The sequence below is a fragment of the Mustela erminea genome, chromosome 11 (assembly GCF_009829155.1).
Source record: "Mustela erminea isolate mMusErm1 chromosome 11, mMusErm1.Pri, whole genome shotgun sequence".
Taxonomy (NCBI): domain Eukaryota; kingdom Metazoa; phylum Chordata; class Mammalia; order Carnivora; family Mustelidae; genus Mustela; species Mustela erminea.
In genome coordinates, this window is record NC_045624.1 from 469,945 (window position 1) to 495,702 (window position 25,758).

Here is a 25,758-nt window from a genome sequence, read left to right on the forward strand (position 1 = left end):
CCAGGACCCTGGGACCGAGCCCCACATCAGGCTTCCTGCTCCGCGGGAGGCTGCTTGTCCCTCTTCCGCTCCCCCTGCTTGTGTTCCTCTCTCTGTCAAATACATAAAATCTTAAAAAAAATAAGTACTGAGTAATATGTAGAATTGTTGAATCACTATATCATATACCTGAAGTAAATGCAACACTATGTTAACTACACTGGAATTAAAATAAAAAATACTGTGTACAAAAAATGACAGTGGTTATTACTGTCCATAGGAACATTAACAATATGTAAGGTGATGCGATTATGTAACAGAATATTCGGAACATTTGGTGAATCCTGTGTCTCTTGTACTAGAAACCAGAATGAAGTTCTGGAGGGGAGTCTGATACTGATGTGGCAGACGAAAGGTGTGGAGGGGCTGCTGGTCTCTCTGAGATGTAGATACTGTCAAATGCTTGGCAGTTTGGATATTAGAATATTGGCTAATGAATAGTGTGACTATATTTCTTTTTATTCCATTAAAAATCACTGGTATTGTAAATTGTGGAAATCCTACTATCAGGACATCACTTGGTGAAAGTATTGTACGAGTAAAAATGTTTCTGTGCTACGAAGGCTGATGTAATTTTAGCAAATGTGTAATATGTACATGTTAATTAGTTTAAGAGGCAGGACCTATTAATGTGTTACTGTGAAAAATAAAATGTGCATAGGAGTGGAAAATTCTTCTTAGAGAAAACACCTAAAAGAGATGCTGAGTCTTTGTTAGAGTCTAAGGAATAGACCATGTTAGGACTGGTAAGTGGGTTGTGGTTCTGCATAGGGGGACAGGGCTTCTCAGCAGATGGGGTTCCCCTCGGGTTCTGTGGCTGAGGGACAGGCAAGCCAGTGACCCCAAGGTGACCAGATAGGGCGGGGACTCCCCTCCTGGTGGCTTTCTCTCCTTTCTTCTTTCCTCTGTGGAGATGTTTGAGTTATTGCTGGCTTTTCTAAGCTCCTCTGTTCCCCTCAGGCCTTTTTTGCGAGCTCTTCCCTGGCAGGTGGTTTACGGTGGGGGCCAATGCAGGGAGCTCTCAGGAGCCCTTGCACTGTCTGTGTTTATGACACCAGGTTTGGCAAGTCTGAACTCTGGAAGAGCGTAGGAATGTCTGGGTCACAACCGTTTCTGCTCTTCCTTCCATGAAATCTGTTTTTACCTTCCTTCCTGTAGAAATCCCTCATCGTAGGGGCGTCTGGGTGGGTCAGTGGGTTGAGCCTCTGTCTTCGTCGCGAGCATGATCTCGGTCCTGGGATCGAGCCCCGTGTCAGGCTCTCTCCTCAGCGGGGAGTCTGCCTCGCACTCTCCCTCTCCCTCTCTGTGCTCTCACTCTCTCTCTTCAATAAGTGAATAAAATATATATATATATATTTTTAAAGATTTTATTTATTTATTTGACAGAGAGAAATCACAAGTAGACTGAGAGGCAGGCAGAGAGAGAGGGAAGCAGGATCCCCGCTGAGCAGAGAGCCCGATGCGGGGCTCGATCCCAGGACCCTGAGATCATGACCTGAGCCGAAGGCAGAGGCTTTAACCCACTGAGCCACCCAGGTGCCCCATAAATGAATAAAATACTAAAAAACAATCCCTCATTTCCAGTGTTGCTATTTCTACGACCTTGTCATTTTGGTCAGATTTTGGGGAGAGGAAGTAAGTGCTTATCCTAACTTGAAGACTTTATTTCCCCCTCATTACAGAGTACGAATTATTTGTGCTTTTAAACTTTTGTAATAGAAAAGTTTGCACATGATCACAGAGAGTCTAGTGTACTGAATGCCTGTGTACCCGCATGCAGTTTCAGTACTGACTGTCTCAGTGTCTGTGTTTACTGACCCGAGCTTTACCTATTTCTTCTGATTTCAAAGCAGATCTGAGGTGTCATCATTTTAACTCTTAAATGTTTCATAGGAGTCGCTAAAACATGGGGCTTTTTAAAAAAGCACAATCGGGGGCACCTGGGTGGCTCAGTGGGTTGAGCCGCTGCCTTCGGCTCAGGTCATGATCTCAGGGTTCTGGGATCGAGTCCCGCATTGGGCTCTCTGCTCAGCAGGGAGCCTGCTTCCTCCTCTCTCTCTCTCTCTCTCTCTTTCTCTGCCTACTTGTGATCTCTGTCTGTCCAATAAATAAATAAAATCTTTAAAAAGAAAAAAAGCATAATCGTACCATCATTACAACTAAAGAAAGATGAAAAATAATTCCTGAATGCTGTCAAATATTGGATGTTTATTTTTTTTTAAACACACAAAAAATTTTAATTCTTATTTTAAGTAAGTTCTACACCACATGGGGTTTGAACTCATGGCCCTGAGATCAAGAGTCACACGGTCCCCTGACTGAGCCAGCCAGGCATCCCTGTGTCATTGCTTTTGAGTGATACTTCAATGACACTTCTCCCTGTTTTGAGTCTGTGTGTAAGTAAGAACCGTGCAGGTGATCAGCCAGTATATTAATAAGACCCAGTACCGATAAGTCCAGTAGCCTCAATGTCTCTCTCTCTTTGCCTTACTATTTTTGTTGTTTAAGAAGCCAAATTATTATTTTGTTTCTTGCATTTAAAAAAAATATTTATCTACTTAAGAGAGAGCATGAATGTGAGAGAGAGAGAGCAGGGGGCAGGGAGGCTGAGGGAGAAGCAGCTCCTCGCTGATCTGGGAGCCTGATGCGGGACTCGAGCCCAGGACTCCAGGATCATGACCTGAGCCAAAGGCAGAGGCTCACCTGACTGAGCCCCCCCAGTCGCCCCGCATTCTGGAACATATCCCTGTAGTGGTGTTATGATTTTCTTCTGCCTTTTGTCTTTCCTGAATGTCAGTAGCTTAGAGTTGATCAGTTATTTTTGTGGGGATTTTGTTTGTTGTGTCAGATTCTTCATGGAGCTGTTGTGTACTTCCATCCGAGATATACGCTTTCTTTTTTTTTTTTAATATTTTATTTATTTGACAGACAGAGATCACAAGTAGGCAGAGAGGCAGGTAGAGAGAGAGGCGGAGGCAGGCTCCCCGCTGAGCAGGGAGCTTGACACGGGGCTTGATCCCAGGACTCCGGGACCGCGACCTGAGCCGAAGGCAGAGGCTTTAACCCACTGAGCCCCCCAGGCGCCCCGAGATCTACAGTATCTTGTTCCTTGTATCTTTAAAGAGGGTGGAAGGGAGGAGGGGAGGCCCGTAGGGAGGGTGGGCAGAGAGAGGATCTTAAGCCGGCTCTGCACCCAGTGTAGAGCCTGACATGGGGCTCGATCTCACAGCCCTGAGATCATGACCTGAGCTGAAATAAGAAACAGACACTTAATCGATCAAGCTACCCAGGTGCCCCCCCTTTTTTTTTAAAATAATTTTTAAAAGATTTTATTTATTTATTTGACAGAGAGAGGGAGAGATCACAAGTAGGCAGAGAGGCAGGCTGAGAGAGGAAGGGAAGCAGGCTCCCTGCCGACTAGAGAGCTGATGTGGGGCTCGATCCCAGAACCTTGAGATCACGACCCGAGCTGAAGGCAGAGCCCTAACCCACTGAACCCCCAAAGCTCCCTCTTTTTGTATTGTTAGCAACCACTGGTCACCATTTCCTGGTTTAATTCATTAAGTGGATTTACCTTATTCTGGGCTTAGTGCATTACAACATTTTTAGAAATTCAAGAAAGTGGTTTACATAGGCGGTGTCTGTAGGATCGTTGTCTACATACCTCACTGAGTGTGGGGATGGTATTTGAGACTCTGCTGTTGGCAAAGTCCTGTAGATGGAATTGACAGATAAGGTTCCACACATGTCTGGATTCTCCTCTTGAAGTGCTCAGCTATAGAGATGGTAAATAATAAGAGATATGTGAGTCTGACTAGGACCGGTGTTTCTGTGACTTGAAATGTCTGCTACATTGTAAATGCATAGAGTACTAATGTGCAGAGCAAATACTGATATAAAGGAGCTGATTTAAGATTTTTAAGTCTTTTCCCCCTCCAACTTACAGAGCCTGTTAGAAGATCCTTATCCAATGGTCCGTTCTACAGGGATCCTTGGTGTGTGTAAAATAACTTCCAAATACTGGGAAATGATGCCTCCAACCATTCTTATTGATCTCCTCAAGAAAGTAACTGGGGAACTGGCGTTTGACACGAGCTCAGCTGACGTGCGCTGTTCCGTCTTTAAGGTAGTATTTAAAATTACATAGGCAGTATTTATTTATCATAGAATAATAAGAAAATACAGAGAAAGAACGATTTTTAAATTACCCATGATTCTACTCTATAGGTATGCTACTATGGACATTTTTGTTGTACATCCAAAGTAACAGTTTTATAAAAACCAAACTGAAAGTGTGGGCTATGAAAAAGGCCTACTTGAAAAATACCGGCTTTTGGTGTATGGCCTGGGTGGGTGGTGCACAGTGTTTTGTTGTGTGTAGTACTTAAAATTTTTAAGTTATACACTAAAATTGACTGTTTTGGTATACCATATGTACTTTTAACAAGAACCTACGGGACTGTCCTTTGTCCCATCATCTGGTGTCAGCGCTTATCAGGGACACATCTGGTCTGGCTTCGTCTTTAGCCAGTCTATTGTCTCCCACTATTGATTACTTCGAAACTGTATCAGCTTGTCTATAAATAATTCAGTATGATGGTTAAAATATAAGATCTTGTCCTATTTAATGATAATAATATCATAGTAATGTTGTGTGGTGGTAGGTGGTGACGACACTGTCATGAACACAGCATGACGTGCAGAATTGTTGAGCCACCGTGGTGCATCTGAAATGAGTGTCACATTGTGTGTCCACTGTAATTCCTATAAAAAAGAGGTCTCTTTAAAAAATCCTTTTTCCTAATAAGTGGAAAGCAAAGGTGGAGTGTATCAGATCTTCCAGTTGGTGACTGGTCTGAGCACGGGCCGGTCACGCGACCACCTGTCTGAGGTGCATGTGGCTGTGTCCCCACGATACGGGAGGCTCTGTGCCCTCTGACTTTCATGCAGGATGGAGTCAAGAAATAAGAGAATTCATGGGCCACCAAAAAAATGTGAAAGGATTGTTGGATCCGACACAAATTGGCTTTGGAGCCCTCTCCACCAGTAGTTGTTCTGTCTTTCATCTCTAAAACTCCCGTAACATGTGGCTAAGCGAAAGCATTGCAGGGTTATTTTGTAACTGCTTTAATTTTGTTTGGACAGAACAATGGGTAAACTGATTATCAGTGTTGAAACTTTACTAATTCTTTAAAAATATGTGAACCTTTTAGAAAAGTGTTACTTTCTGGGGTGCCTGGGTGGCTCAGTGGATTGAGCCGCTGCCTTCCGCTCGGGTCATGGTCTCGGTGTCCTGGGATCGAGCCCCGCATCAGGCTCTATGCTCAGCAGGGAGCCTGCTTCCCCCTCTGTCTCTGCTTGCTTCTCTGCCTACTTGTGATCTCTCTCTGTCAAATAAAATAAATAAAATCTTTAAAAAAAAAAAAAAAAGAAAAGTGTTACTTTCTGTAGGTATATTTATTTGTTTCACTAATAGTTCACTAATAAGGATGAAACGGAATTATTTTAACTTTTTATTGTTTATGTTCTAAATTTGAATTGTTTATATTTCTCCTTTTTGGTAGTGTCTGCCGATAATTTTGGATAACAAATTAAGCCACCCGTTACTAGAGCAGCTTCTGCCGGCGCTGAAATACAGTCTGCACGACAACTCAGAGAAAGTGAGAGTGGCGTTTGTTGACATGCTGCTGAAAGTCAAGGCCGTGCGGGCTGCTAAGGTAGGACAGGCAGGACTTTATCACTGAAGACAAAGTAATTTTAATTCAAGAGTCTTAGTAATCACACTTAAACTAGTCGTTGTCTGGTCTCTTCTGCCAATTTATTATATCATAAAATTTTATTTTGTGATTTTCATTGAAGTTTCTGGAAATCTCATCAATGTGTGTTTTCTTTTTGAAAGACAATGTAAGCAGCCCCCACCTTAAATTATATTTTTATCATGTCCGTGAAAGCTTTTATTCAAATATACTTTTATATTTTATATTTTATTCAAATATACTTGGCACTCAGTAACTACTTAAATATTGCTGGGAGAACGTCCTTTACCTTTTACAGAAGAAAGCAAGGAGATAATTGTGTTGTGATGGACATTTTAACATGGTGTAAACTTTTGAAGTGAGGGTCTACTCTTTTAGCTTGAATCCTATCAGTTTTTGGCAAAAAACGTTAGTTAGAAGGTTTTTAACTTCACTTGATAACACTGTCTTTTCTTCTTCCATGCGGTATTTTTCTGAAATTTACTGTAAAAGGCTGGTTTGTTCCAGCATAGAATGTGGGAGCTACCTGACATGTCCATTAATGTAGGGTTGGCCACACAGACCTGTGGTCTGTTCATGCAATGGAAGAATGCTGTGTGGCCGTGAAAAGGAATGAGCTCACACGGAAATTCCACGGGGTAAGAGTAAAAGCAGGTGTAGATGTGTATAGTGGGCCACCACTACATGCATGTATGTGCTCAGATGGTGTAAAATATTCCTAGAAGGAAATGAGGAATTAGTAACAGTTGCCTGAGGTGAGGGGATGGAGAATGGGGGACAGGATATATATTTTTTGTTTTTTTATGGTTTTTATGAATTTTGAACTGTGAGTTTTTATTAAAAACTAAAAACTATTTTACATGACCTCCACAGCACGCATGCCCCAAGTCACACCCAAGTGCCCATCCGTGGTCACTTTGTTGGAAGTCGTTGGACCGCGTGCGGTCTGTCTCTGGGTTTCGCTGTGGCCCTTCCACGTGTTTGTGGGTCCTCAGGCCCTGGGCTGCGCTGCTGCAGGCCCCCATGAGGTCCCGGAGCACGTGTGCCCCAGCAGCGCTGTTGGGCTGCCCTAGGTCTTCTGTGTCTCCTCATGTATTTTAGAATCAGCGTGTCCATTTTAACAAAAAAGCCGGCTGCAATTTTTTTCCCATTTGCTATTAGCAGCTTATTAAAACTGAGTAGTTCTGAATCTGAGACGGAACTTTTGGCTTAGTGTGTTGTTTGCAGTGCAGGTTTGTTTGCAGAAGGCTGTTGTGATGACTGACGGGGAACAGAGAGGAGCGTTTTCTCTTTACTTGTGGGTCTGCTCAAGACAGTTGGGGGAGACCAGGTAAGACGAGGACAGAAGTTCTTTGACCGGGAAGTTTGGATTGTAGGAGAGTAGCGAGAAAGAAAGCATAATGTTGTACCGGGGTGCTTCTTTCATCTTCAGTCTTACCTGTTCAAAAGCCAGGCCGAGAGTGATTCAGCTGTGAGATCTCGGAAGGGTCGAGAGGCAGCTAACTGGAAGTGGGAGTGGCTCATCGTCCACGGTGTCGGAATGACCGGGTCCCCTGCTGCGCCGTCAGACGCCGCTCATGTTTGTGTTAGTGACGCACACACAACATTGGAGCCAAAGACCAGCTACCGATTTGCTCTGGTCTTATCTGTTGGAGAAACCAACCTGCTGGTGATATGTTTGGGTAAAGTAAAACCTTGGGTAATTGAAACAAATAACAGAAATCTGCGCCAATCAGAATTGTTCTGCATTATTTAAGAAAAGTGAATCAAAGAAAAACAAGCTAATACGGGGAGTTTCTGGAAAGGAAGATGTGCACCAAATGTTAGTTGTAAGAATCAACCCGGAACCTTGGCATTTGGTAATAGTGCCGATGGCTAGTTCGCATTCGAGATGGTGTAGTCTCCATGAAGGCTCAGGAGTCGGCCATTTCACTGTGACTGGGGACAGACCGTGGAGAGCCTCTCAGGCTGGCTCTGTGACTGGGGCTGTTGTGCTGGGACCTGGGATGTTTCTTGGTTCTCTCCTGCAGCCAGGTTGGAGCTCTGAGGTCTCGAGTCTTGAAGAGACTTGCTTCCCAGAGTTCTCAAGTGGAGGCTTTCCCTTTTCGCTGGGATGTTTCCTTCTTTGGCTGTGCATGTTCTAAAGTTGGCATTTACTAATGGCAGAACTGACCCGAGTCCTCGCGTGGAGACGGTGTGATGCTCCTGTCGAGGGCGCTGTCGGCCAGAGGGGCTCAGCACTCTGGAGCCGTCTGCTTCCGTTCTGTGTCAGCGCGTGGCTGCACACCGTTGTCACCCATCTTTCCGTGATGTTGCAGGCAGCCCCGCGCAGCAGGTGAATGGCGAGCCCATTCGTTGGCCCTTTTGGTCTTGGGTTGAATCTGCTTTTGCAGGGGTTGTGAAATCTCACTGCAAAGCTAGGTGTGCTTGAGTGTTTTGGCAAGTGTTTTTTGCTGGCTTTGTTGTCAGCCACAGGTGTGGTGTTCAGGATTACACCTTAGGGCACTCACATCCACAGCCACACAACCAGTCGCCCATCAGCTGACACGCGGGCGGGAAGGGAGCAGGGTTGGTGAGGGACGAGTTCGATCTGCCGCGGATCACTCCCAGCACTGCCCTCTCCTGAACCTTGCAAGTGCCGCCTCTCACCCTTGAGTAGAAGTCTCCGGTCGCCTGCCTGCCGGCTCGCTTAGTTTTGTACTTAGCTGGCCGTGGGCTCTCTCCTCTGAAGCCTCCCGCCTCTGGTGGGGCAAGAGCTGAGAGCGGGCCTCCATTCTGTCCTGTCTGCCTGACTCACGGCCGGCAGCATCGGGGTGCCTTTGCCTCCCCAGTACCACTGGGAGTACAAGTGTTGGGTGTCTTTGCTCCGGTAACTTTTTCCGAAATACTAAGAGGTATCTAAGTGGAAGTGTCCCGGGAGGTTTCTGGGAAGTGACCCGCCCGGTCAGATGCTCAAGGATTTCCTGCAAGGGGAGGTGTGAACGTGTTCTCCAGGATTTTCAGTAGAAGGTCATTATGACCTTGGCGTGAGCAATTTCATTGGGAGCGGAAGCCGTGCCGCGGTGGGTGGGGCTGTAGGTGGCTGAGGGGGTGGTGGTGGGGGCAGAGACCGGCCTCGGGGCAGGAGGGAAGGTGAGCTTCGAGGAGACGACGGAAAACTCAAGCAGAGTTTTGTGGGGGAGGCTTTTGTTTTATGAGTTGGAGAGACTCGAAAATACTTAAGTGCTGATGGCAAACGTGCCGTAGACAATACTGGAAAGGGGACAGACTGTTAGAGCCAGGTCCTTGAGGAGAATGCCCGTCGGCGGTATTTCCCTCATTGTGCAGAGGAGGGGACTGCCGCGGGTCGGTGTTTGCACAGGATCGCCCGCGGAGAAGGGGCGGGGACAGGATTGGAACACTTCACCACTGGAATCGGTTTTCTTTCTGCTACCACGTTTCTCTCGTCTGGAACATCTTGCTTGGAAGCCTGCAGCCGCTCTTCTGCAGGTGGTAGACAACTTTGAGGCTCTTGAGAAGAGGGACTCTGGGACAGCTGTGGTCGCAGCTGTAAGGTGGGCGGGAGGAGGCCGGCGCGGTCGTCCAGGCAAGCTGGCCCCGGGGAGGGGAGGCAGCGACGCGCCCGAGGGGGCTGCCTGCTCTGGGCCTTGGGCCAGGTCAGGTGCCCCCAGGGTTCAGGAGTGAAGTCTCTGTGTCTCCGACACAGGGAATGGCGTATCCACGTTAGCTTTCTGTGTCAAAACTGTTGTCAATTTTTCTCTTGACTTTTCACATTAATGCACCAAAAGTTATGGTGTTTTAGGAAGTTTTTGAATTATGAGACTGGTAATCATAGTTATCATTTGAGAGTTTACACCAAGCATGATACTAATTAGTTGTAATTAACCCTCCCAATAGTGTTATACTTTATTTCCTTATGTCAGTGCTTTTTAAAATATGGATTTATTCTAACTTCTCTCCGGAAGAGTCACGGTTTCTGGTACAGTCATTTAAAGTGAGTTTTCTTGAGTATAAAGATTAGTTCCTTTTTGATTTTTCTCAGGAAATTTTGCTTAAAGTATTTGCAAGATTATAGAGGCAGTTGACTATTTCCTGTGTGTGTGCCGTACACAGTTTTGGAAAATATGCCCCATGGAGCACATTTTGGTTCGTCTGGAATCAGATTCCCGGCCTGTGTCTCGGCGCCTGGTGAGCCTCCTCTTCAACTCTTTCCTGCCCGTGAACCAGCCCGAGGAGGTGTGGTGTGAGCGCTGCGTCACGCTGCTGCAGATGAACCACGCGGCCGCCAGGAAATTCTACCAGCACGCCCACGAGCACACCGCGTGCGCCAACATAGGTGCGGGACGCCTGTGGCTCAGCACAGCACGTCGCCTCCCCAGCGCGTAATTAACGTCGTGTGGCCTCCGCGTGGCTCGTATTAATAAGCTTCACGCTTTTAGTGCATTTCTTAATGATTTCCTTTAAAATAATACTTCTAATTGTTTGGGATTCTGATTTTACTATTAAATATTTCTGTTGAAGAAACATGTATATTAATTACCGATTTGTTTTAACGTTTTAGCAAAGCTGATTCATGTGATTCGCCATTGCTTAAATGCCTGCATCCGGAGGGCCGCGCGCGAGGGCCACGAGGGCCACGAGGAGCGGGAGAAGGAGAACGTGAGTGTGGTCAGGCTTGGCCTGGCTGAGCTGCGCCTGCGGCCATGTTACCTCAAGGAAGAAAGGCCCCCGTGCCCCGTGGCTAGAGAGGGAGGGGCAGAGCACGGGCATTTCCGTAGACTGTTACATTGGTAATATTTTGATTTCCCGTTTATTTCTTCAGTATTGATAGATAACTCAGTGGATTATTATAGGGGATCATAAATAATGTTTTTGAAAGAATTGCTCTGTATCCTTTGTAGTTCGTTGTGGAGTTTGGGTAGGATTTAGTACAGAGGAAAATTTATTACTGGTAGCACCCTGTCCCAAATTTTCTCGGCCTTAGGCCTCTCTGTATATTTCAGTTCGGCCTGGGTGTAGCGTACACCTGGATTGGATTCTGGACGGTACCATACTTTGTAATTAATGGGTGTTAGTGTTAAGGATTCACTCATAGCCAGTGCGGTGAGATTCCACTAGAAACATCTGGGGGCTGAATTTCTGGGAATGAGGTTATTGAGAATCGGCTTTTCTCCCTCCCGCCTCCTTCCTTCCTTCCTTCCTTCCTGCTCTGTCTGAGAGAGAGCACAAGCAGGAGGAGAGGCAGGGGGAGTGTAGGGAGAGGCAGAAGCAGGGAGAAGCAGACTCCCTAAAGTATGGAGCCCGATGTGGGGCTGGATCCCAGGATCCCAGGATCGTGACCTGAACGAAAGGCACTTACCCAACTGAGCCACCCAAATGCCCCTAGAATTGTCTCTTAAAAGGTAATTAAATTGGGGCCCCTGGTGGCTCAGTGCGGTTGAGCCTCCGACTTCTGATTCTGGGTCAGGTGATGACCTTGGTCATGGGACGGAACGTGAGTCTGCTCTGCTCTCAGCTGGAAGGTCTGTTTGAGATTCTCTCTCTCCCTCTCCCACTGCCCCTTCCTCTGCCTGTGTGTGTGCTTGCACATACACTCCCTCTCAAATAGATAAATCTTTTAAAAAAAATTGAAAATTTTTTTAAAAAGGAGTTAAAGGGACTGGTCAGCTGGTATTTCTTCAGAATCCAGAGTGACCACTTACAAGAAATTGAAGACTCAGACACATTATTTATAAGCAGTATCTTAAGTTTTTAAACAAGCTCTCACTCTCATGTACATCTAAACTAAAACTTGGGAGTAGTTTTGTAGTACACAAATAGATTAGGTAACCAGCCTTTCAAAGAAGTTGCAAGAGACAGTCTGTCCTTTTGCTGAGACCTAGTCCTGCATGTAGGCCCCAAGGTGAGGTCCTTTCATCAGCCTGACCCTGCCTCAGTCCCAGCCTGCGTCCACCGCCTCTGACACAGGCTTCTTCTAGGAGAGACCACCTGGTTGGCTCACATGTCTCACGCTGGCCTCACGACTCCTGCACACATCCCAGGGACACTTGTGCCCGTGGGCTCACAGCTGGAAGGCCACCACTCCACCAGCCTAGACCCTGTTAAAACAAGTCCTCGTCTCTAGCCCAGTCAGCGACACAGGTGTGGAATCAAGGAGAACAGTGCACAGAGAGAGTGGAACTGGGTTTCCTCCTGACCGTGGACCTCGGCTAGTAGTTACCACCACGCACAGACCTCAGCCTAGATTTGGAGAGCCTTCCACCCAGGGCATTTGGAGTTGGTTCTCCTTTTATTTTGGGTGGAATTTAAGTTCGTCTCTTCAGGGTTTTCCCCTCAGTATGCAGATTGTACGGGCAGAGATTTTCAGGACGGTGACTGCATTGCCCTATATCGTTAGAAACCTCCGATGGAGAGGCCGGCATGGTGGCCTCACTCCATGGTTCTGGAGTGTCCAGTCTCGGTGTGGGAAACGGTGGGAGTGAAACACGGGAGCGAGCACCGCTTCTCTCAGGGTCACCACTGTGAGCTCAGAGTGACGGTGAGATCAGTTTTGCAGAAGAGCAGAGACGTAGTTTGTGATGTACTCATTGAGAGGCTGTTAAATTTTATAAATTTTGAAGGAACCCTCCACCCCATTATTAAAAACTTAGGTGTTATTGGGAAATCTTGCATCGTATAACACTTTGGGTCAGTTTCTGTACCATTTGAAAACACAAGAGTTTAGAAATATGTAGGTCCGTTATAGTTTATGCTAGATAAGAAATACACTTTGTCATGTGGACATTCTCGTGTCAGGAATGTTTATGTAGCTAAAAGCAAAATTTTTAAAGTTGTTCTTTTACTTTTTCTAATTGCTAACTACTAAACATCAAAGATGTTCTCTGCTAAAATAAAAAGTTGGCTTCCAGCTTAGAAACTTAGCACATTTTTGTAAGGAAGTAGTGGTGGCTTTTTCATGAGACTTTCATGATAAGGCTGCTGTGCTAAACACTGGAATGGGAAAAAGTAAAATTAATTGCAGAATGGAATTTCATCAATCTGTTACTTATATTGTTCTTTCAGTAGTTTCTAAGCCTTTAGTAGTTTTAATTCTTTTTAAATTTGTCCATAGCTCATTCAGAATATTAAGTGCATAATGAAAAATCTAGCTTTGGGGCGCCTGGGTGGCTCAGTGGGGTAAGCCTTTGGCTTACTTCTGCCTTCGGCTCAGGTCATGATCTCAGGGTCCTGGGATCGAATCCTGCATTGGGCTCTCTGCTCAGCGGGGAGCCTGCTTCCCTCTCTCTCTCTGCCTGCCTCTCTGCCTACTTGTGATCTCTGTCAAATAAATAAATAAAATCTTAAAAAGAAAAGTAAAATCTAGCTTTATGTATAAAGTACCTTTGCTTTTTCTGTGTATTCCGTAAATTTCTTGTATTTTTTTTTTTTAAGTTTATTTATTTAGGTAAACTCTGCAGCCAATGTGGGGCTTGGAATCACAACCCCGAGATCACTACTCACATGCTTTACTGACAGCCATTTGGGAGCCCCAAGTTTGTTTTCTTTTAAACTATCTTTTTCCATTGTGTTTGAGTAGATAGCATAACAGTACCGGTGCCCGAAATGAATCTTCTTTTGCATTTTAACGTGGTCGATTTTTAGGAAATTGTCTGTAGTGGCTCTTTGCAGGCTCAGACTGTCTTTGGTCCTGTCCCGTTGTAGGGTTGGCTAGCAGGCTCCCATCAGCATGTGTGTGAGCTGGTTGTGTTCTGTGCAGAAGACTTGCCTGAGTGCGTTTGTGGCTTCGCTGGAGCCCTCAGAACGCAGCAGCGAATATTGCTCACGGCCAGAAGCTCAGAAGATGTAACGATGTGTTATTTTAGAGCAAACTGAGGAAGCCAGTGATTGAGTGGGAGTCGGTCATCATCAGCCCTCACCAGGCCTGCAGGTGGAGAGGCTAGAAGACAGCCTGGGGTGGTCTGATGGGCCGAGTTTGTAGCTGAGTTTCAGTAGCGATCACATCTCCGTAAATCCCTCCCTCCTCACCCCCAGTGTGTCCACATCAAAGTTTATGGCACGAAGTAACATCTTGCCTGGCGAGGACGCGGAGAAAGGGGAGCCTCCTGCACTGTTGGCGGGAATGCGAGCTGGTGCAGCCGCTCTAGAAAACAGCAGGAGGTTCCTCACAAAGTGGAAAATAGAGCTGCCCTATGACCCAGCAGTCACACTACTGGGTATTTACCCTAAAGATACACATGTAGTGAACAGAAGGGGCACGTGCACCCGAATGTTTCTAGCAGCAACGTCCACAGTAGCCAAACTATGGAAAGAACCAGGATGTCCATCAACAGATGAATGGATAAAGAAGATGTGGTATGTGTATGTATATACACGTGTATATATACACATACCACATCTTCTCCATATATATATATATATAAATACTACACAGCCATCAAAGAGAACTCCCTAAAATCTTGCCATTTGCTATGATATGGATGGAACTAGAGGATATTACGCTGAGCGAAACAAGTCTATCAGTGAAAGAATTATCATACGATCTCCCTGACATGAGGAATTTGAGAGGCAGAGTGCGGGGTTGTGGGGGTAGGGAAGGAAAAAATGAAACAAGATGGGATCGGCAGGGAGACGAACATGAAACTCTTAATCTCATGAAACAAACAGGGTTGCTGGGAGGTGTGGGGGGAGGGACAGGGTGGCTGGATTATGGACACTGGGGAGGGTCTGTGCTATGGTGAGTGCTGGGAGGTGTGTAAGCCTGATGATTCACAGACCTGTACGCCTGGGGCAAATAATACATTATATGTTAATAAAAATAATTAATTAAAAAAAGTGACATCTTACAACAATTCAGAAGATATAGTAGAAATATGCTCTTTACTTGCATATTGTGTCCCTAAAGACAATAGTTTATACATTTTGATTTTTAGACGGTTTTTAATTCATATAAAGTGTTGATTGAAAGGATATAGGGTTCATTTAGCATTTATTTCTGGAATGGGCTTTTAAAGGCATTTACCTCTACTAGAGATTTCGAATAGAAGATCAGATCATTTTCATGAAACGGAAGTAGACTTGATGCGCTTTACGTCTCTGCTGCAGGTTTGGAATTCTGAAACGCACTTTTAAAGTTAGCGTTGTTACAGTACTTGTTATGACTTGATTCACAATCAGATTATTCATATCTTAGGTTCTGGATAAAACACTGTCTGTAAGTGACGTCGCATCCATGGCGGGTTTGTTAGAGATCGTCGTGATTCTCTGGAAGAGTATTCACAGAAGTATGGAGAATAATAAGGAGGCTAGAGTCTACACCATTCACAAGTTCGCTTCCGTGCTCCCTGAGTACCTGAAAGTCTTCACGGTGAGGCGCTCACCATCGCACGCCGCGTAAGATTGCTTTTGTGCAAAATTAGCCGAGGTGCCCCACACGCTCACCTAGCAGGACCTGCTTGGTCCTCTGGAAGGGGGGGATGCTAAGCCAGTGCTCACCTGGCAGGGGGGGTAGCCTCCAGCCTTTCCAGAGGGTGGAGACCATGTCTTCCCCCCTCATATCCCCAGCACTCAGGGAAATATGTGGGTAAGTGCTCGGTTTTCCTGTCTTCAGTGGTCTGTGACACCATTTGAGAATTTAGTTTGATCAGCTGGAAATTGAGAAGGAAGAGTGGGCAAACACGATACCACAGCGGCTGGGTTTTGTGGACGCTCTGAGGCATTTGATGGCGCACCGCACGCACGTGGGTTTCTGAGGGGTGTGCAGTGTGTCTGCGGGCAGAACCATGCATGGAGCTTCTAACTGGGTGATGGAAACCTGTTTCTTGACTTTTTACTTTGGAGGGAAGTTCATTTTTCCAAAGCAAGTAGAAATAAGACTGAGCTAGAGATGAAAATGTACTCCCAACTACAGAGAAAGTGTGGTTTGAGTACAGATTGGTCATAGGTTTCTTGAACCGTCCTTCTCAATGAATTTTACTTCTGGGCTCTTCCAAAACCGCTTGTATGACCTCGATCCCTTAGCTGTTTGAGCCACATTTCCGTGACTGTCAAGTCTCTGAGCTTCACTGTGTTCCTGAAATGCACCTGTTCAGGGAGGTAAATAATCTAACTTGCCAAAGTCGTTAGTGCAGTGCAAAGCTCAAATAGTTGCACTGGACTGAGAAGCCAGCGTTATCTCAAAATTCTCAGACAACAACACAGAAGCCCACGGAATACTGGGTGAGAAGAGAGGTGAGCAGCGCGGCCTGCAGGTGTCCGGGGACCCAAGGAAGGCAGTTAATTAATTCAGTTAATTTCAAACGATTCTGGCAAGAGAGCTGCTCTGTACTCAGTTGCTCCGAGAACATTGTGGTCTTCTCTGTAAATGAATGAACGGTCTGTAATCCAGACAGGGCGGAATTCGTGGTAATTACCAGTCTACTTTTGAAACAGTAAGAGCACAATTTTTGTGTTGGGAGTTGGGGGAGGGATGGGCCCACGCCGACTGAATGCAGAGAAAGTACAGATCAGATTTCAGTGTTGTCCCTGGTTCTGTCTCATGTATGGTTTGGGGGAAATTGTTAATTTTTTCTCTTAGGGTCCACCATCTCTTATTCTTCCAGTCAACTAAGGATATTTTCTACTAAGTGTTTTTGGTGGAGCCTGGTCTACCGTTTGTGTTGTGGTGTGGCTCTGGCTCCTTCAGTGCCACCGTGGATGGGGTGCTGTCGTGTGCCTCACGCGGTCCTTCCAACGGTGCCCTCCCCTCTTGCAGAGGAGGAAACGGACCTCTGTTCTGCCTCCTTGCTCTCTGCTGGCCCAGCTGGTAAGACTGGAGTCTGGTTGGACCAAGATTTGGCTTGGAGGCTTCTAAGCCTCTACATTTTCCATAAACTGTATTGTCTTCCCAAAGATTTTATTATTTTATGGAAAAGGTTTTCTCTATTTCATTCTCTTGACATTTATTTAGGATACCAAGTGTACAGAGTTAACTTTTTTCTCCTTTAGTCAGTATTTTAAAAAAAATTTTAAAAATATTTAATTTATTTATTTGTCAGAGAGAGTGAGCACACAAGCAGGGGGAGTGGCAGGCAGAGGGAGAGAGAGATGCAGGTTCCCTGCTCAGTAAGGAGCCTGATGTGGGACTCGATTCCAGGACCCTGGGACCACTGAGTCCCCCAGGCTCCCCTCAGTATTGTTTGTAAAATAGAAGTCAGTGCCTTGAGAGCCAAGAATTTCTTGTCCATTCTGCATACTGGTGCACCCCCAGGATCTAGCTGTGCAATTCATACACAGTAGGGGCTTAATAAATATTTGCATCAATTAATATATCGCACAAAGTGGTAAAATGTCATTTAAAACTTTGAAACTGCTTCTCAAACATGAGGCTTAGCAGTAGGTTCAAGGTTCCCATTGAACACTGAAAGGAGTGCTCTAGTTCCCACTGAGCAGCTCTGAAGATGGGTTATTAGGAAGTTGTGTGGACAGCCTTTCAAAATGTCATTGCGTTTAAATACTCTTTTTTCCCTCTTTTTGTGCTTTTAGGATGACCGCTGCAAGGTCCCTTTGTTCATGCTCATGTCCTTTATGCCGGCCTCTGCTGTGCCCACATTCAGGTATCTCCCCTCTCTCTCTCTCTCTCTCTCTCTCTCTCTCTCGGAGGGGTCGTGAGTGGGAACCCTGCCGTCGTCGTGCTCACTTGTTAACGTGACATTCGGCAGACTGTCACGCTTCTGCTTTAAGGTCGCAGTGGTGGCGGGGACGCAGCAGGATGCGGTTCCCAGTGGGCGCCGGAGTTGCTAAGGAATATAGGAAGAGCCTACGTGAGCTAAAATTTGTCCCTTTAAAATCTGGGGTGTTTGTCAAGGCCAGCATGAAGGGACTTCAGAAGCATGCTGCCTGCGTGTGCCTGGCACGGGGCCTCCTGGGCTGAGACGTGCTGAGGTGCAGGGTGCCCTCGGGGGGTGCAGAGCAGGCGCGAGCCCGGCGTGGAGAGAGAGGCGTGAGGAGCTGGTGGTTTTCTGCTGTTCTGCCTGCAGACAGCACTGTGGGGACAACGGGTTGGATAAGACACAATATTGAAATTAATTGTACCTATTTTTCTTTCCTTTTTTAAAGGTAACTACTAGAAAATTTTAAATGACCTAAGTAGCTTGTTTTTGTGCTCATGTTGTATTTTTCACTGCATGGTGTTGTTCTAGAGTGTTGGTTATTATCTCAGTAAAAAAGACTCGTTTTAAATTCATATTTATGAAAAAAATTAATGTTTTGAGGCTAAGCAAAAATTATTCCCAAAAAGTGAGGCATCTTTGCTCTAGAGTCCGATGGAGATGACAGAGAACAGAAAAGCAGAGGGTTTACAGACCTGGCGTGTCCTTGGTAACTTAGTAACTCGCGTCAGGCTGCCGTGACTTCCGTGTTCTCAGGCCGCGGGCAGACTTACTGTTTTGTGTTGGAAATTACCCTGTGCGGTCATTGCGGGGAACTGTGTTCCTGCGGTGGAGAGTGTCCAAGAGTTCCTACGATAAGAGGGCCTTATGTACCCTCAGTGTTTAGCTTCCTTATTTTTTTTTCAACTTTTTGAGGAATGGGAAGCTGTTACTGAAATGATAGATCTCATTTTATGTATTTGACATTTTCAGTTGTGGTGTGATTTCCACATTAAGAAACCAAGAGGAAGGAGAAGCGGACAAGCGCTATAGTACTTTGCTGGACTGTCTCTGCTCCTGGGGACACGTGGGACACATTCTGGAACTCATCTGTGACTGGCTGCCGGAGGAACAGCCCCAGAGCAAGGTGCATTTCTGTCATGTTTCTTTAAAATTGCTGAATGATGATATATGTGTGTTAGAGATCGTATGCTTTCCTGAGAACATGTTGTTGTTGTTTTTTTAAGATTTTATTTATTCATTTGCAAGACCGAGAGAGGGTAAGTGGGTTGAAGGGCAGAGGGAGAAGCAGGCTCCCACTGAGCAGGGACCCCCCCCAACCCCCGATGCAGGGCTCGATCCTGGGACACTGGGATCACGACCTGAGCCGAACGCAGACGCTCAACGACTGAGCCACCTGGGCGCCCAGAGCATGTGTTTTAATCGTCAGTTTATGGCTCTGTTCTTTCAGAGTAACTCAGCATCTAAACGGAAAGTGCAAATCCATGACACACGCCCGGTAAAACCGGAGCTGGCCCTGGTTTACCTAGAGTATTTGCTGACGCACCCGAAGAACCGACAGTGCCTTCTCTCTGCTCCCCAGAAGAAGCTCAGCCACCTTCTGAGAGCGCTCGAACTGTGCAAGGTAACTTTGTAGAGCAGACACGGACACCACGCAAGTGAGTCCGTGTAAGTAACGTGTGCGAGAGACAAAGTAAGATTTAGGTTTTTCATACTTGGAGTATAAAGTTTTTCCCGCTGGAAAGGAGTTTAGAGCCATCTAACGCACTTCCTGTTTGCAGACCAGGACAGGACACGCAGGTGACTCACTGGCAGGGCGAGAGGGGCGCCGGTTGCGGCTTCCGGGCCCGTGGGCAGCCCTCCTCAGAGCGCACCCGTGTGTAGGATGACTTCTCCCCACGCTTCTCTCGCGTGGAGAAGGGAACACTAGCTTCCCCTCACAGTCCTTGGCAGGCGTTTTTAGGAGTCTTTGGAGGGTGTTTCCTGTGAATTCGGCATTTCCTTTTTCTTTCCTGGCTCTCTGGCTATCTCCAGGGCCAGCCCTCAGAGACCGCCTCTCTGACCGTCGCTGGGGTGGGTCACGCCAGGGCCAGAGCTGCCAGCGCTTCGCAGCTGGGTCAGGCCGGGAAGGGGAGGGGAAGGTCTGACGGAGGAGAAGGAGGTGCCGGCTGTCCAGGGGAGGAAGTGGGCCACGCCTGGTGGCCAGGCCTGGATAGGAGGTGCTGGGATTTTGCCCGTGGACTAACATGGGGCACTGGTTGTGCTGCTGTCCCACGTAGGGCTACCTGTGGGCTCTGGGAAAGATGGGCGGGTGCATTCCCCTTCCGACTTCCCGAGGAGGGGCGCAGACGATAGCCCCACCGACTAATGCTGATGGGACCTCCTCCTCTCCATGTGACAGCCAGACACAGGCTCCCAGCTGTTTCCCAGCACAGAGGGACTCCTTTTAGGGTACGGGGTTAGGGAACTGTGGGCAGGCTGGGGCTCTGGCCCTGCCTGGGTGTGAGAGCATTGCTATTGGGTGGACCTGCCTGCCTTGCTCTTTCCTGGGACTGTCTGTGCCCCTAGCCCCTGGCTCGGAGCAGGTCACAGTTTGTTCCAGGGGCAAATGCTTGCGTTCTTAATCCCGATAGTTCCTGAGCCGTAACTGTGGGGAGCTTTTTCGATTTTGTTTTTTAAAGATTTTATTTATTTATTTGAGAGACAGACATCACAAGCAGGCAGAGAGACAGCAGAGAGAGGGGATAGCAGCTCCCCGCTGAGCAGAGAGCCCGATGCGGGGCTCGATCCCAGGGCCCTGGGATCACGACCTGAGCTGAAGGCAGCGGCTTAACCCACTGAGCCCCCCAGGCGCCTCTGTGGGGAGTTTTTATCTTGTCCTTTAGAAGGGAGGATCTGCTCCTGAACAAATATTATGCTGTTTGTTAGCTAACTAGAACTAAAATTAAAATTAAAATTAAATTTAAATTAAAAACTAAAGATAGTAAATTACATGAATAGCGTAGAACGGAGCATCTCTGGGGGAGAGCAGGGGAGAACTACGTTTCTCGGACGTTTTGTGGTGTCACTAAAGCCCCTCCGCCGTCCCAGTGTGACCTTCCAGCGGTCGCTGTGCGGCAGCCGCTACAGCTTGTGCTCCCGGTGCGGCGGCCACACGTGGGTGGTGACTGAGAAGCTGGAACACGACCACAGACTTTTGTACTTTGCAGGCGGACCTGGAATCCATTTTACAGTTGCCAGGTGGGAAACATCCCAACTTCAGTGAAGCGGCGGCCCTGCGGGCCTTCAGCCTGCACTGCCGGCTCAGCATTCACCTGCAGCACCAGGTGAGTCTGGCCCTGCTGCGCGACGACGCCGAGCCCTTTGGCAAAGCCGGTCCCGTTACTGATTTGTCGTCTTCTTGTTGGACAGTTCTGTTCAGAAGGGAAGGTTTACCTGTCCGTTTTGGAAGACACTGGGTTTTGGTTAGAAAACAAAGTTCTGTCTTTTATCCAAGATCAAGAAGAAGAATATCTCAAGCTTCACAGGGTCGTTTATCAGCAGATCATCCAGGTCAGAAGCCCTACAACATGGAACCCTTCTCTTCCCCAAGCTTGTGCTTCCACATTCTCTGTTTCAAAGCTGTGACTTTGGACGTGGTGTCGCTCTTCTGCGGTGTGGTATCCGTTCAACATCCAGAGTCTGTCCCTTCCCAGCACGTACACCACGTAATTCTCACGGAGTTCTACAGCTTGCATGTAATAGGTTTTCATTAATGTTTGTGGAGTGACATAAAATGGGTTTCCATATTTCTTATGGAAATAAAAATGAGAACCAATGTAGCTTTATGATAATTCCCTTGTAAAACACCTTTATAAATACTTGCTGTGGGAGCTAACTAGTAGTCCAGCCAGATGTTAGAAGCTTTACCAGGCTGGATTTATTCCCCTTTTGTGGCTCTCAGTTTCTTGGTAAGTCACACCAGCGTGTCTGTGTCTCTTGCAGACCTACCTGACAGTCTGTAAGGATGTCGTGATGGTTGGCCTTGGCGATGATAAGTTTCAGATACAGCTTCTACAGTGGAGTCTCCGAATCATGCAAACAGGTACCCTGCCTCTATTAAAGGACTCGTTTAGAGCAACGGATGGTCAAACCAGTCCTTCTCACCCTCTCTCACGTTGCTGATTGGGACTCTTGCATTCAGGTGGCAGATACGTAACACAAACTGGCTCACTCCGAAACAGGGATTTAGGGGCTGACGCAGCTGGGCAGTTCAGAGGTGGTTCTGGTGTCCGACGCGCCTGAGCCCACAGTTTCTTTCACGGATTCTCCCAGTGGTTTGCCTGGTTGTCAGGTGACTTTGCCGTGTGGTGGACTCGTGCCGTGGCAGCCCCGGGCCTGTCTGCTCACCACATGGGAAGTGTAAGGAGGGTTGTTTAAACTCTCCTCAGGACTGCTGGGAAGGTGCTTTTACCCCGAGGACAGGGTGACAGTGGAACCCTCAGTAACTAAAACCGTGGGGTCTGTACTTGCTGCGTACTGGGTACTGTGTCAAGTGTGTTTGGTGAGTGAGCGCGAGGTCAGCCTCCTTCCAGGTGGTCTGGGGGAGAGCTGGGCTGCGCGATGACCTGGAGCGGCCCGACCACGGGTCCCAGGGCCAGATTCTCACAGCCGTGACGGCGTGAGGAGTGGAGAAGTGATCCAGGCTTTCTCTGCTGCCTCTCCTGGCTGGCCTGTGACCCCCTCCCCCTTGCCCACCACCCACTGGGTGCAGAACTGTTTCTGAACTGCTCCTGCTGTGTGTCCTGACGCTACATCTGGTTGTTTCCCCGAACTATATCAGAAACTTGAAAATTCAGTATTTAAATTTCTTTAAGCCTATATATCTGCCAGAAGACATTGAAAATGACTTTATCATTTGTAGATTCAATGTTAAGATTTGGACATAGAGTCAGGGAGTCCCTAGTTCAGTTTGCCGTTGGTCCCTGGTGGCACTGAACATTGTCGCGCAGGCCGACTCGGGTCTGCCCGCGGGGTCAGAGTTCAGGGCTCAGGGCCAGCCACCCTGCTCTGCCTTTCCAGTGTGTGATTCTTGAAAGTAACCTGTGCTATCCGTTAGGTTGTGTAGGAGTTGTTTTAAATACCCACAGTAGCGACTGAATGTTGACTCGAATAAATACTATTTATTTCAGAATCTGGTTTTTCTTTGTTAAATCGTTTATCACTTTTACTTTCTGGAGTGAAAACATTTTTAACTTAAGTTTAATGATTGAAACAAGGAAAAATGACTTGCATTTGTTAAAACTTCCTTTATCATTTAGGAATTTTTTCTCCTAAGAACCGACTCTACAGTGAGTATGAAATTTACGTTTCCAAGGAGTTAACTGGAATTTTAGATCTCCGATGTCCCTAGTTTCATGACACGGAGGTATCTGTTCTCCAAAAATAAGGCCTTAAGCTGCTGATTTTACCTGAACAAAACTGAAATGATCTTTGCATTTATATATTCCAACAATTAGAGGCTCACAGGGGAGAATCAACTGTGGCCATACTTTGTAATCCTGTCACAAATAGGATTGTACTTAGCAAGTTAGCAAGATATACCCAGAGTCTTTTGTTCACAGGGCTTTCTGCTCTACTTGAAAGAGTGCTAATAAAACTTTCTAATTATAAACGCAATCAGGGCGCCTGGGTGGCTCAGTGGGTTAAGCCCTGCCTTCGGCTCAGGTCATGATCTTGGGGTCCTGGGATTGAGTCCCGCATTGGGCTCTCTGCTCAGCAGGGAGCCTGTTTCCTCCTCTCTCTCTCTGCCTGCCTCTCTGCCTACTTGTGATCTCTCTGTCAAATAAATAAATAAAATCTTTAAAAAAAAATAAAATAAAATAAACGAAATCACATTTATGTTACTAATGTTATAATATGGCTTTCTCCATGCTGAGGTGCACATGCTACAGGAGGTCTCCGTGAGTAGAGCCGAGTCCCCACACGTAACCCAAATGTAGGGGCACCTGTGGGGCTCAGTGGGTTAAAGCCTCTGCCTTTAGCTCAGGTCATGATCTCAGGGTCCTGGGATCGAGCTCCACATCGGGCTCTCTGCTTAGTGGGGAGCCTGCTTCCCCCTCTCTTCCTGCCTCTCTGCCTGCTTGTGATCTGTCTGTCAAATAAATAAATAAAATATATATTTTTAAATTACTTAAAAAAAAAAAAACCCAAATATAAAAATCTAAGCTCACACAATTGTAGGTGTTTCAGCTATAATGCCGTATGTATGTAAAAAAAAAGACCATGTGTTCTGCAAAATCCGGGGCTAAAAAGTAACAGGGCTTGTGGGAAAAGATAGTCTGCGGCAGGTGGTTAAGATAGTGCTGTGTGCTGGACCACTAAGGAGATGGTGATCCTCCAAGAAGTCATTTAGAAAAGCGGGTTAACAATTCTAGTAAAGAAAGTGTGAGTACAGGGGTGCCTGGGTGGCTCAGGTTAGGCCTCTGCCTTCAGCTCGGGTCATGATCTCAGGGTCCTGGGATCAAGCCCTGCATCGGGCTCTCTGCTCAAGCAGGGATTCTGCGTCCCCCCTCTCTCTGCCTACTTGTGATTTCTGTCTGTCAAATAAATAAATAAAATCTTTAAAAATAAAAAAAAAAGATAAAGAATGAGTACTGTTAAGCATAGGGGTTTGTCTTATTTGGAAGGTGGATGGGCCACAGGCATAGGGCCTGGGAGAGCTGGGCCAGAGGGACTTCCAGGGAGGAACACATGCCAGGCTGAGCCAGAGCCAGAGGAGGACAGGGTCCACGGACCGCCCTGCTGTGTCTGCTGCCGTGGGGTGGGGTCGCGTGCGTCTGCTTCTTCGACAATGCCTTCAGTGGTAGACTGACGTCACTCCCAGCAGTCGCTTTGGACCAGTTCCCTCTAGAGAAGCAAGAACTTCCAAAGTCAGGGTCATCTGTTCTGTGGAGCTATGAATTCTGACTTATCTTTAATAATGTGTTGTATTTTACTTAACCACTGTCTATGTATTTGGTTATAAGACACATACTGCTTGAATATAATGAAATAGGTTTGAATTAGTTTTTATAGCTTTTCTGGGTTTTGTCAGAATTAAAGATCCCATTTAAATGTGTGATTCCCCCATGCCCCTGTGACCTTGAGGATGGATGAAAAAGAGCAGCGCTCTCATTTGCTGGGTCTTTGCTCTTCAGAACATCGGCCTCCCCTCAGCTGTCCGTACTTGGTCTCAGAGCCCAGCTTTCTTTACTGTCCGTTCCACGGAAGTGACTTGCATGTGTGAGAGCGTGTGTCCCTGTGCCTTTTAAATAAAAGAGACTCATTTGTTGAAAGTTTCTTTTATGTTTGCAGTGATTTTAGAAACTGTTGGTTCTGGTAGTGCCACAGGCCTCTTGAGGGGTAAACGCAACTGGCACATGACCAGTGATTCTGCTTACGCTAGCAGGTAAATTTGGGTTTGGGCTTCGTGTCTTATCTCTGTCTCAAGCTGAGCTTACTGTATCTTAAGAATTTGTTTTCTAAATGGAGGTTCCTTGCGGGCTATGCCCAGGTCCATGTCCTGTGGGAAGTCATGATTCCTAGGTAAAGTCAAAGAGGTCATACCTCTTTGTCACCTGGATAATAGTCTGATAATGAGAAACGTTATTTCCGTGCTTTCCCACATGACGAGTTTTAAAAATACAGGTGCACAGTTTATGTAGTTTATGTACGTGTCTATGTATGTAGTGTGCAGTTTGCATGTTTATGTAGCATATACTCGTTGTGTAAACAAGAAAGAGTCGCGCAGCGTGACTCCTGCCCCGGGAGAGCACGTGGTGTGAACGGGGAGGTGCTCGCGCACACAGACCTCAGAAAGGCCAGACAGCGAGTGTCAGGCGTCGTGAGGTCCAGAGAGAAGTGAGAAACAGGATGCTCGAGAAGCTTCCCAGGGGTGAGACCCCTGGCTCTGGGGTTTTGGTTTGTTTTTGATTTAAGAGTTATGTATTTATTTGAGGGAGAGAGTGTGTGAGCAGGGGAGGGGGTGGGGGGAAAGGAGAGGGAATCCCAAGCAGGCTTCACACCCTCAGCACGGAGCCTGACGTGGGCCTGGATCTCACGACACGGAGGTCATGACCTGAGCCTAAATTAAAAGTCGGATGCTACCCGACTGAGCCACCCAGGTGCCCCGCACATACTCACCCCTCCCAGCTGTATTCTTACAACTCAACTTAAAATCCAGATAGGATAAAAACTGAAATGAAAATTCAGTATCTCTAGAATAAACTGTAGGATTAGGCTCACATGTAGAAAATGCTTTACCAAATTATTATTATTGTTTTTTAAAAGATTTTATT

General features: G+C 46.7%; 1 protein-coding gene across 1 annotated transcript in view; it reads left to right on the plus strand.

The window, feature by feature from the left end:
* NCAPG2 (non-SMC condensin II complex subunit G2) overlaps positions 1-25,758 on the plus strand; it is a 57,718-nt gene that overhangs the window by 17,792 nt on the left and 14,168 nt on the right. The window contains exons 11-21 of the mRNA XM_032303990.1: positions 3,986-4,165; positions 5,604-5,756; positions 9,909-10,131; positions 10,357-10,454; positions 14,986-15,159; positions 17,316-17,386; positions 18,413-18,566; positions 18,891-19,064; positions 20,650-20,766; positions 20,852-20,992; positions 21,425-21,524. Of these exons, the coding sequence (XP_032159881.1) occupies positions 3,986-4,165; positions 5,604-5,756; positions 9,909-10,131; positions 10,357-10,454; positions 14,986-15,159; positions 17,316-17,386; positions 18,413-18,566; positions 18,891-19,064; positions 20,650-20,766; positions 20,852-20,992; positions 21,425-21,524 (1,585 nt within the window). The remainder of the gene's footprint in view (positions 1-3,985; positions 4,166-5,603; positions 5,757-9,908; positions 10,132-10,356; positions 10,455-14,985; positions 15,160-17,315; positions 17,387-18,412; positions 18,567-18,890; positions 19,065-20,649; positions 20,767-20,851; positions 20,993-21,424; positions 21,525-25,758) is intronic.